Source organism: Emydura macquarii, unplaced genomic scaffold (genome assembly GCF_026122565.2).
Source record: "Emydura macquarii macquarii isolate MOO-44397 ecotype Brisbane River unplaced genomic scaffold, CSIRO-AGI_Emac_v2 contig_2768, whole genome shotgun sequence".
NCBI classification, from domain to species: Eukaryota; Metazoa; Chordata; order Testudines; family Chelidae; genus Emydura; species Emydura macquarii.
Window position 1 is genome coordinate 14,053,162 of NW_027132905.1, and position 12,810 is coordinate 14,065,971.

At 37.8% G+C, this 12,810-nt stretch overlaps 1 protein-coding gene across 2 annotated transcripts in view; it reads right to left on the reverse strand.

Annotated features, from left to right (window-relative positions):
- Positions 1-12,810, reverse strand: part of LARS1 (leucyl-tRNA synthetase 1) — a 44,646-nt gene that overhangs the window by 26,476 nt on the left and 5,360 nt on the right. The window contains exons 2-9 of one of the 2 annotated variants that reach the window (XM_067566600.1): positions 12,655-12,773; positions 8,576-8,663; positions 7,572-7,652; positions 6,251-6,391; positions 4,894-5,055; positions 3,106-3,218; positions 2,590-2,653; positions 1,992-2,059 (exon numbers count right to left, since the gene is read on the reverse strand). In XM_067566600.1, coding sequence (XP_067422701.1) covers positions 1,992-2,059; positions 2,590-2,653; positions 3,106-3,218; positions 4,894-5,055; positions 6,251-6,391; positions 7,572-7,652; positions 8,576-8,663; positions 12,655-12,773 — 836 coding nt within the window. Of the gene's footprint in view, positions 1-1,991; positions 2,060-2,589; positions 2,654-3,105; positions 3,219-4,893; positions 5,056-6,250; positions 6,392-7,571; positions 7,653-8,575; positions 8,664-12,654; positions 12,774-12,810 lie in introns of those variants that run through there. The other variant, XM_067566601.1, reaches the window with a different exon arrangement.

Below are 12,810 nucleotides of genomic sequence, written 5' to 3' on the forward strand. Positions count from 1 at the left end.
AACATCTCAGAACAAATTTTGAAAGAAAGTAGTTAAGGACACAGGTAAATGGTAACTGGGATAAAATACAACATGGTTTTACAAAAAGTAGATTGTTCCAGACCAACCTGAACTACCTTTTTTTTTTTTTTTTTTTTTGGGGGGGGGGGGGGGGAGGGGGGAAGAAAATAACTGATTTTTTTAGACAAAGGAAATGTAGTAGATCTAATCTACCTGGATTTCAGTAAAGCATCTGATAGCATTTCACATGGGAAATTATTAGTTAAATTGGAGAAGATGGGGATTAATATGAGAATTAAAAGGTGGATAAGGAACTGGTAAAAGGGGGAGACTACAATGGGTCATATTGAAAGGTGAACTGTCAGGCAGGAGGGAAGTTACTAATGGAGTTTCTCAGAGATTGGTCTTGGAACCAATCTTATTTAACATTTCCATTCATAAGCTTGGCACAAGAAGTGACAGTACACTAATAAAATTTGCAGATGACACAAAGCTGGGAGATGTATCACACAAAAAAATCTGGAGGACCTTGAAAACTGGAGTAATATAAATGGGATGAATATAATAGTGCAATGTGCAAGATCGTGCAGTGTGATGCAGCCATGAAAAAGGCTAATGCAATCTGAGGATGCATCAGGCAAGGAATTTCCAGTAGAGACAGGGAAGTGTTATTGCCATTATACAAGGCACTGGTGAAACCTCATCTGGAATAATGTGTGCAATTCTGGTCTCCCATGTTTAAGAAAGATGAATTCAAACTGGAAGTGGTGTAGAGAACAGCTATTAGGATGATCAGTGGAATGGAAACCAACCTTACAAAAGGCAACTCAAGGAACTTGGCTTGTTTAGCCTAACCAAACAAAAAGCTGAGGGGAGATATGATTGCTCTCTATAAATACATCAAAGGGATAAATACTAGGGAGGGAAAAGAGTTATATAAGTTAAGTGCCAATGTTGACATAAGAACAAACAGCTATAAACTGGCCATCAATGAGTTTAGGCTTGAAATTAGATGAAGGTTTCTTTTAACCATCAGGAGAGTGAAGTACTGGAACAGCTTTCCAAGGACAGTGGTAAGGGGAAAAAACCTCAATTGTTATACGACTGAGCTTGATAACTTTATGAAGGGGATAATATGATCAGATAGTCCACATGTATGCAATCTGCAACTGCTAGCAGTCATCTAAATATTCCCTACAGCTGGAGATGACATACTAGATGAGGAGGGCTCTGAGTTACTACCAAGAATTCTTTCCCAGGTGTCTGGTTGGTGGATCTTGCCAACATGCTCAGGGTCAAACTGAATGCCATATCTGGGGTCAGAAAAGAACTTTCCTCAGGTCAGATTGGCAGAGACTGGGAGGGGTTTTTTGCCTTCCACTGCAAGATGGGGCACAGGTCACTTGCCAAATTAAACTAGAGTAAATTATGAATTCTCTGTAACTTGAAGTCTTTAAATCATGATTTGATGACTTCAGTAATTCAGCCAGAGGTTATCAGTCTATTACAGGAGTGGGTAGGTAAGATTCTGAAGCCTGTGATGTGCAGGAAGTCAGATTAGATGATCACGATGGTCCAAGAGTCGATAAGAAGTGCAAATTAAGTATCAGTTGTGATGAGTCACCAATTATAGGAGAGAAACAATCCAGAACTCGATAGGTAAATAAGAAAAAGCAATATTCCACACTTATGTTTTACTTGTAAATGTTTCTATTATCAATCTGAATTTTTAAATATTTATTAAAAATAGCTTTTGAGCTCAACTAAATGGTTTTGCCAACCAACATTTTTTAAAAAAGGAGACTGGATCCCATTTTTAAATACATTTACAAAGGAGACTTGATGCCTTTTAGGAAGATATGCTTTAGTCAAATACAAGGTATTCAGCTCAATTCAGAGGTAATGGTTGAAATTCTATGGTCCGTGTTATACAGGAGATAGGACTAGATGATCTAATAGTTCCTTCTGGACTTAAAATCTATGAGACCTACCTTAGCTTTGCAGGGTAAGGCTCTACCACCTTCATTTTTATTAGCGTGTATTCTTGAGGTCCAACACCCTGAAGAGTAACACACAGACCAGTAGTCAATATAAAAGTCTACTCATGCAGCAAAAGCACCATTTTGTAGTAGTACATTTCAAATGTTATTTAAGGGTCTGACACTGGAGTCCTTACATAAACCAGACTTCCACTGATGGCAATGGGAGCTTAGCAGCATATAGACTGCAGGACACGGTCCTATTTATTCCTACTGATCAAACACTTCACTCATCAAGGCTATTATATTACACCACTGAAATCAATGAACTGGACTTCAGTAGACATTGAATCATGCTTTAGTGAAATTCATGACATAAACTGCCAGATTATCACTGAGAGAAAAACTGGCTAAATTTAACACTATTCATTGCTTGTGCCATGATAATTTTTTTTCTGGAGACTTCCAAGCTTCCCATGTGTTAATGGCTTGATATCAGATAAGTCAACATTAAAATATATTTAATAATCATTCAGCATAGAGCATACTTCTTCAATATTTAAAAGTCACATACAACATAAAAAAACATATGTCAAATTAAATACATTACCTCACCAGTTTGTCTGTCATGATCCATGCAAGGTTGTCCATCTTTTGGTGAATAGATTGTATACCTAGGAAACACAGTAAATTATTATTTAGTGGTGTGCATGGCAATCTACACACCAGGAGGAGGACAAGGTCCCTGCCACAAAGAACTTTGGGTGGGATTTTCAATCGCACTCAATTTGCTTAACTCTGTTCCTATTAATGTCAATGAGAGTCCTACCACAGATATCAATGGAAGCAAAGTTAGGCCAATCCTGAACACTTTTCAAAACTGCAGCCCTGAAATTCAAGCACCCAATTTGGACAGCTGGCCGAGCATAGTAGCCCCACTAACTTCTGTGGGACATCTGCATTCAGAGGGCTTGCAGGGGTGAGTCCCATATTAATTAAAAAATGATTATAACTAAGTCGCAAAGACACACAATACTATACCTACCTTTTTAAAGCAGTGCATGGTGGGAAATTTACCTTTTTTGCTATGTTTCTAATAGTACAGACTTAAAGAGAGCATGTTTACCGTTTCCCAAATTTAATTTTATTTCTTTCCTTCAGTGTTAAAAATTGCCATCGTACAAATGAGTCGTAATAAGGGTTAACGTCAGTGGTTATGAAAGAACGTCTCCAGTCCACCTGAAAAGATATGTAACGGGTAAGCAACTCCAGCCAAAGATTCCTGTGAACCTTATCACACACAGAACACTTGTTTCATCTCACTCATTTGCTATACTTACTCAAACCCTACAAGGTACCTGCTCCATGGAATACAAAAACAAGCCTTGATTGTTTGAAATGTGTGTGTATGTATACATAAAGTCTATGCAGTTGACTGCACATTGCTCTTTCAGAAAAGACCTTAAAAAGCCTAGATCCTGTCTTCTGTGTGCTACAGGGCCCTTTTTCTAAAACCAGGAGGTGAGGACATATTTCTTTGAAGTCCATTATGGATTCCCTTTCTCCTCTGCATGTGTGTGGTAAGTTTTGCACAAGTTATCTACCTGGAGGTTACACTACATCCTAGATGGGGCTGCCTGTAAATGGTATTGAATGTAAATGATCTGTGAAGATTTGAGGGTGCAAGGTGCCAAAGAAAAATAAGGTATGATTATCTTAAAGTCACATAGTACACACACATGCAACGCCCATCACTGAAGCTCAGGGAGATGGCATTTTTTAAAATAAATAAATGATCAGACTCCCCCTTGGTCATTTCTCGGTATTTGAATATGTTTTTGATGGTGAAAAGGGCCAGATTAAAGGAACTAAAAATCTGACATCCTCTCTATACACAGAACAGGCGCACTCATGCAACATAGTGAAAGTTTCACAATCAATTAGAAAAACAGTGAGTCAATTGTGAAGTGGAGGAGACTTCCTCAAGGGTTGTTGAGGCAGCTCTGTCTTCAATATACATTCTGTCCTTGGATTTGCTAGTGACTGCCCAAAGGAGCTAAATTAAAACTAGTAACAAATCAACGCACAGAAGTGAGACAGCAACGACTTTTGGCCATCAATCACCTGAGCAGTATCTGAACCAGTGGGAAATTGTGGATAGCAGAACAGAACCTATCAATTACTTGCACCATCATCAAGTCATTTGAGTCAGCCAAGGTCAGAAATGTAAAGGAATTCCATCCCTACAGAGCAATTTGGCATTGAGAGTTTACTGTGTGATGTGGAAATAACTGTACGGATAATTTTGGCATTTTGACATGTCTTCTGGGCAATACACAGTGGTGTTAAATCATATTGTGCTTTTGTAAAAACCTCCATCCCTCATATAAACAAGTTGGTATGCAAGGTCTCTTCTCTCAGAAGTTAGATTTTAGTTCCTTCTGACGTTTCCCAATAGTTTCATCTGGTTTCACAGTATCTATCAGTCTTATTCCTAATTTTTAACAGTAAAGTTCTTCACTCTCAGTAAGACACTTCTATATACTTAATGCTAATATCCACCTCATTGCAAATCAAACTCCTGTTAATGCTAGTTAAGGAAGGATATGTCCGGTATTAGAGCAAGAGATGGGAGTCAGGACTCCTGGGTTCTCTTCTTGTCTTGCTATAGGACATTCAGTGTTTCATGTAATATCTGTGCATTAGCTGTAAAACTGAGATAATACTTACTGATCATACAAGATATTGGGAAGCTTAATTAATGCTTCATAGCACTTTGGGTGTTCCATTAATTACTGCACTCTTTCTAAAGTTAGGCAAACACATCAAGAGGATAAGAGACCTCAACATTAGTTTAGTAACACCAATAAGAGAATTCATATTTGTAACAGCAGTTTAGATTTTAAACGGGTACCTTCAGCCCCATGCTCTTTAGGTCCTGGAGAGCAAGGGGTGGGAAGTAATCAAGCCAATGCTCAGCCTCTGAAAACTTCACTATTTCTTCATCAGGGAGACCCAAAGACTTCATGATCCCCCACTGGTACTTGGAAGAGCCAATCTTGGCCGCAGCTTTACTCTGAAGAGACAGGTATAGTGAACAAAAGAACAACCGAGCACATCTCACTGTTGCTTCACCTTCTGCAGGGAATCATTCAATCCTAAAATAACAGATTCCAATCACTGGGATGCATACTAATACTGATATTTTGTCTGCCTTTCTCTGATTTATGGGGATACACTGTGATGGATGCTGTTAAACATTCACTGTCTGTCTCACATTCACATGTATCTACTCTAACATGCAGCAACCAAGAGAATGAAGTTCAGATCAGTCCAAAAACATTCAGAAACCAGGGCAGTTAGCAAGCCCTCACTGGTACAAATGAGGTCTTGGTCTAGTAAAGAGGTACTATTGCAGGAAAATGTTAAGTTGCTCTGCACTAGATCCTTGTGATTGATAAATAATCTCTTCTGCTTCTATTTTGCTCACATATACTAGGGACAAATAGCTGGAAATTAAGACTGAAGATGGTTTTATTTCTCCACAAAGAATTCAATTGCCCCCTGTCAAATTAGTCAAGATCTGCTCCCCCCCACACACACACGAGAGAACAGACTGTGTCCCAAATCCTTTGCTCACACATTTAACAAGTTATCTAACAGAACATAAATTAAGCTGTGTGGGACAAGATTTAAAACAAGTCCCAAAACTTAAGTTTTCCCTTGCGCTAATATTTCTGGAATCTTCCCAAATACATAAATCTCCTTAATATTTTGTTTGATAAGCTACTCTTTTGAACATGGTTGCTCTTAATACACCTAGCCAGGGTTTTATTCTCAATTTAGCCCAGAGAGTAATCAGAAAATCTAGAGATGGAACTACCAGTTAGGTCATCTAATCCATCATACTGACAAAGCCAGATTGTTTTCTACAGTATAATTTCATGTGCTTTGTCCAGTGTCCTTTTCAACATCCCAAATGAGTGGGCTGACTCCATTTCCCTAAGATGACTATTGAAGAGTCCAAGAAAGCTCACCATTAAAAAGCCTTTATGCATTAAAATGAGATTCTGAAAACCATGTAGTTAAAGCATCTTTTCACAGCCAACACTAAAGCACCACATTTAAGGAAAAAAAAAAAATCTTAAACAAACGTACACTAAAAATTTGCATGCTTACATTTCACATGCATAGGTATATATGCCATGTACCCATATGTATTTATACACTTAAAGAGATATAAGATGATATAAAGGTGATATAAACTTCACCTTTTTGCCTTTTGCCTTGTCTCTGATGACCACTTCCTCCTCTTTTCTAGCAGCTGTTTCCTCCTCTTCCTCCTCCTCATCAGGGAACTCAGGTGGGCAGCCATATAATTCCATTTCTCTTTTCAGCTTATCTGCACATGCCTACGTAAAAAAGTCATTGGTAACCTATCAGAACTGCTCAGTGGCTGAGACTGGAACAATTATCAATGACTGACTTTTTATATCAATTATTTATGTACTTGAAAGATTATATTGATAACATTTTCTATCCCAGGACTCAGCTTTTGATCTCCTTTTCCACTAGAGCAGTTTAAACCACTTCTGGAGACTTATAAGTTGCAAGTGGCCTGGCTTCCAGTTCAATAATTCCCCCTAATTCACCATTAACCTGTCCATTTTGAACCACTGGTTAAACATTGAAAAAGTTCTCTTCCACTTCGTATTTTGTGATGGAGATAGGAAAGCAATTGTCAAGCCTCCGTAATAACCAGGATAGTTTATTAGCCAGTAATCAGTAAAAACAAATCATTCATCACTGATCATTGTTATAGTCCTAGGTGCATAAACAATGTTGGCTACACAGGAACAAAGGGATATAATTTGCTTCTAAATTTTGCAGCTAATGAAGTATCTTTAGAACATAAAAATAGACTGTTGAAAGGGCCAAGGTTTCCCAATTTGAGTCTCTTGTGCACTAACAACATCAGATACAGCCAAATGACTCAGATTGTAAATTTTTTGAGGTGGTCATTTATTAGCTGTTATACATAATAAACCTGATTGCAACCTTTAGGTGCTATTGCAATATATGTTAATTGATTAATTAATTAATGAATAACTATATGAGGCATCAGAGCAAAGAGGTTCCCCACCAGGTCCCTGTCTGCAGATGCTGGAGAATAACATGGCAATCAGTTCCATCCTATGCATGTCATCAAGAATTACTATGGTAAAAATCTAATCCCATCTGCTATAATCTAAGATACTATCACCATCCTAGGAATTGTCCAGATCCAAGTACTGTGGATTCTGTCTGTACCTGTTATGACAGGGGATGACATATATCAGTGTGGGTGTGGAAAGGATGTTGCAATGTGAATTTGAGCTAAACACTCTGGTTTGAGGCAAGGATGTTAATTTCCAGAAGTTAATTTCCAGAAGGGAGATACTTTTCAGTTCAAATTCAGCCAGGCTTTCGTACAGAAAAAAAAATCTTAAAAATTTACAAGTTTCAGATCAAACTGCATCTATGAATTCTTCAATCAGTTCAGTCAATACTTTGAATAGGGCTAACTGAAAACTTCACTCAGAGCAGTCTTACCTTAATAGGCATGCCAGTACAGTGCAGGCCAAAGGGGAAGAGGCAGATCTTTCCTTTTAGCCTTTGATACCCAACTGCAAACTACAGAAAGTTATAAAAACATAGTATCAAGTAAATAACAATGAACATTACACTAATGAATGATATGGTATGCTCAGCCCTGGATGGGTGTCAAAAAGGCACTGCTAAACGGAGAGATCAAATGGTAAGTAAGGTGTGATATCTCAGACCTCAGGAATAGAACTCATGATGGGCACCATTAGGAAAGTTGAAATTCTCAGCTTTCCCATATTATGTATCATTCTTCTCCAGCCCGGCAAGTCACAAATATTGCACCTTAAAAAAATATATCAGGTGTGATTATAATGACTTTTATGCCATTTTCCCCTTCAAATCCAGTATGATTTCAGCAGACACTGTTATGAAAAATAGTAGTATAACTAGGAATCATTGCTTTAGTTTATACCATCTCTCTGGTGGTAGAAAGTCTGACTTCCTGAATTTCAGAAAATGGCCTACTTTTGAATATAGACAAGTGTGTGCACAAACACATATGCACACAGATGATGGATAACACAGCTGTTAGCATTTAAAAAACACTTGCATGTGGGTGTTAAGAGCTTGCCCAAAAGATGTGTTGAGGTTTCTTTGGAAATCTCAGACTTTAATCCTCTAATTTGGGTGAGACAGCAGCTGCTAAAATTACGAAGAATGTGAAATGGGAGTATAAAGAAAACAAGATGGTATAACCAGAATTATCTGGCTTTAAGGTCCAATATCTCACAACCCACTGGAATTAGAAACATTTTACTTTTGGTGGCTCTACTGGTGTCACCTTATATAAGGAAAGACATTAAAATGCAGAGAAAACAGAAAACTTGACATCTTAAGACTTCGTCATTACTAAAACAAGAGAATAATAAGTGAAGCATTCTGATGGCTCAAAAGCATTTGCTCCGTGGAGGATTTAAAATAGAAAGCTATTAGCAAAGGGAATTTCTTACCTCACATTTAGATAAAGAAAACGTGTGTCCCAGATGAAGGCGACCATTCATATATGGATATGGAAATGTGACAAAGTACTTCCCTTTGCTGAGGAGGGATTAAAAAGATGTTTAAAACACCACCATAACTAGCTTTTAAAGTGAACTTCAGAATAAGAGACTAACACCGCCTATTATTTTAAATGAACTAATCTATTAAGCAAACAGGCATGTCTGGCTATAGTAGATTCACGCCTACGATAACATAAGTGTCCCCAATAATAACATCTATTTCGTTATAAGCAAAATTTCTTCATAAATAAACTGAATACTAGCCTAACACAAATAGACGCTAACTACATGCAGCATCCTCCAGTGGACTAAGTACCAGAAACACCTGTGTTCTAATCCTGGTTCTGCCACTGACTTGATGTGCAGCCTTGGTTGTCATTTATTTAACCTATCTATGTCTCAGTTTCCCTCATCTGCATAATGAAGATATATTAACCTACTTCACAAGAGCACTGGGTTGTTTAATGTTCGGCTATCAGGATTTTGAATATACAAAATGCTATGTATATCTACAATTATAGATTGGCATGTCAAAACTACCAAGATAATATCTAGGCCCTGGGAACGCTAGAAATTTCTACGCTCGCCTCTCCACATCCTCTTTCTGCCTTGCTTTCAATCCTCCTCAATCTATCACTCCTTTCTCCCAGTGTATGAACATGTACTATAAATATGTAATGTCTACAATGCTATTTAGAAATTCTTTCCATCAAGCTTCATTAGCTACAGATTTCTGTGCTCAGATTGTCCAGTGTGGTTACTTACATTGATGGCTATTTGCATTAAATGAGTAAATACACAGAGTATCATTAAGGCAGTTTTCTGAAGGAGGGAGAGTTTAAAAGCTCTGGAACAGCAGCTATTTCCTGTGATATATCTAGGACAGAATACTACCACAACTGTCTTTGCTTAGGGCTGATTTTGAAGACCACCCAAAAGCTTCAGCTAGTGCAGAATGCAGCCACCCACTTTACGAATCATATTATCAGTTTCTAAAAGTATATTTACTTGGACCCACCTCACTGTCTGGGCATGTGTGTGATAATTTGAAAATATTTAAACAAGCAACAAGACAGAACAAAACCGATTCCCTCCTCAGAACCACAAGAGAACAACTTACTCAAACCACCTTCCTCAAGGTAAAGTAAGGATATTAATCCTATCGCAATAGTCTCTATAATTCAAATGGGAACTGTCATCATTATCATGTAAATTTATAGAACCAGGAGAGGTAAAAGTAGTAGCGCCTATTATAAACTGATAAGATATGTTTCAAGATCCGAGAGTTGGCTAACAGGTTTTTTTGAACCAATGGGAAAGGAAGTAGATTCTAGACCTGAAAGACACACCTCAGCTCTCCCCCATAAGCACATTCTGCTTTCATCCCACCCAGGTTCAGTGACTCTTATAAGAGGGTCCCAACTGATTTCAGCTATTAAATTGTATAAAACATCTCACATGTCTATGGTGCTTCTCATCTGAGAATCTAAAAACACCTCAGACACTGAAGCCTCAGCAACCCTATGATGTGGGTATTTACCCCCATTTTTACAGATGGTGACACTAACAGATTAAAGCAAGGATTTCTCTCCGCTGTCTAAGTAATTTAGGAGCACGAGTCCCATTGCTTTTCAGTGGGAATTGTGCTTCTAAGTCACTTAAGCACTTTTGAAAATCCTACCCTAAATGACTTCCTGAAGGTAACTGAGTCAGAAGCAGAGCTGGGAATACAGCTGAATACCTCCTGACCACCCTATTCTCACGAACAGAACAGTGTTCCTCCTAGGAGCACAAACATATTCTGTTGATATGCCTCCAGTGCTAATAGGTGCAATTCTAGTTGTTGGTTATAGTCTTTAGAGCTTTGAATAGCCTGCAACTAAGGTAACAGGGAGATGGTCTTTCACCTAACTCAAAAAGAATTGCATTCAGCATGGGAGAATTCTATATTAGACGTCATCTTGGCTGATAAAGAGTAATTGATCACAGAACTAAAAATTAGTGGTTGCTAAGGTACAAGCAATCAAGACTTGATTATATTTTTTCTGTGCAAACAAAATAAAGGTCAAACCAGTATTATATACACTGGGTGCTTTAAAAAGGTCAGTTTCACAACTCTGAAAACAATTATGAGACAAATTGGCTGTGCGAAAGAATTTAAACACAAAAATATGAATGATAATTGGGAACTGGTTAAGAACATTTTACTGAATACCCAGGAAGCCACAATCAAGAAATAAGGCTATTCTGGTTAAAAAACAGCCTGGCTTGGAGGGGAAGTAAAAAAAAACCATAAGAAAATAAAAATACAACATATAACAAATGGAAGAAAGGAAGCACTGATAGCAATTAATATAGATTAGAAATTAGGCATCATAGACATTTAATAAGGGAACCAAAAGGGCGCAATGAGAAATCTATGATCAGCAGAGTTAAGAACAGTAAGGAGTAGTTTTTTTAATTATGTTAAGAAAAATGGTATTGGTCCATTACTATATGGGCATGGAAGAATTGTCAACAATAAAGAAGAAAAAGAAGAAGTGTTCAATAAATATTTATGTTCTGTATTTCGGAAAAAGCCTGATGATATAGTCATGTCACTCTCCATTCCAACAGTAACTCAGGAACATGTTAAACAGTAGTTGCTAAAGTTAGAGATTTTTAAATTAGCACATGCAGATAACTTGTGTTCAAGTTTTGAGAGCTGGCTGAGGAGCTCTCTGGACTTTTAATGTTGATTTTCAATCATTTTCCAATCAAGACTGGAATTTTTTAAACAGGAATTAATTCAGGGAAGTCCTGTGGCCTGTGTTTTGCAACAAGTCAGATTGTATGATTACAATGGTCCATTCTGGCCTTATAATCTATTAATATAAATCTATGAAGCATTTAAGACTGAGAGGGATGTTCTTGCTGTCAGTTTCCAGGACTGAATTCATGAATGGCAGCAGAGCTCTCTCAGCAGAAGGCCTTCACTATCATAACTTGTTCCTGCTGCTGATCTGCAACAGCCCAGGCTCACTACAATGTAAGGCAGACCCTATTTGGTGACTTGGTTAACTTCTAATTTGATTATCCAAGGACATCAGCTGCATCAGTGACATGTAAACTCTCTGTTTTGGGGTAGTTCTACATAGTTCCACCGACTTTAACTTTTAAAATAGTGCCAAAAGTTTAAGGCCATAGGACTTAAACCCCAAAATAAACAGAACTGCATACCAACTAGAAGGATAAACAGTTTAATTTAGCAAAGCAGCTTTTGTTCCATTTACAAATAGAAAGATGCATAGTGACCACTGGAAATCCAGATCAAAGGGTTTATTACTGTAAAACTGTCTATGGAGTGCTGACCTGTAGCTTTCTTTTGCAATCTGAAACTTTAAAACATTAATAATAGTTCTGGATTTTAATCCATGACTTTTTGGGAGGATAACACCATGAATATTAATTAAAGACAGGATTGTAGCTGCCCCCATATAAAAGGTTTTTGCCGCAACCTCTTGAAATCTGAGCAAGGAAAATAAACACACATGATTTGTTGTGTTAGTGCTTTTAACATTAGCATTCAGAGACTGTTTGCCCCTTTTGCATCACCCAATTATTCAATTTAGAGGGAGATGAGGGGGTAGTTTTGCAGGAAATGCAGACCACCCTACACTGAAATGCCAAGACCCACAAATCTTCACCAGGGCCACAAAGTATGGGAAGTCACCTGGTCACAAAGGGGATCTCAGAAATACACTCACTCACTGATCTCAGCAGCTTCTGCTACTACAAAGGAAATGGAACAAGTCTCTTTCTTCTCATTGGTAGTTCAGCCAACATACATGCATCACTGCTTTACACTGTCATCTGCAGGGATTCCCACATAATGTAGAAACAGCAACATATGCTGGATTATTTAAAAACAGCTGGTTGGAAAATGGAAAAAAAAACCCTGAAGTTTTTGACCGAAAAATGTTTCCGTCAAAGTAATTCCAACCAGCTATATTTAGAAGCCTTCCCACCCCCACCAAAAAGTGTTTTACCTTGTCTGGCTCCCAATATCTGATGCGTTAACCTCAAACACTCGCTCATCATTCCATTTCTGCTGGATTTCATTTTCAATTTTCTTCAGGAAGTCCACTTTTGCTGTCCCTTTCCGTTCCTATTCAATGCAAGAGGGAAAAAAAAATCTAGCTAGT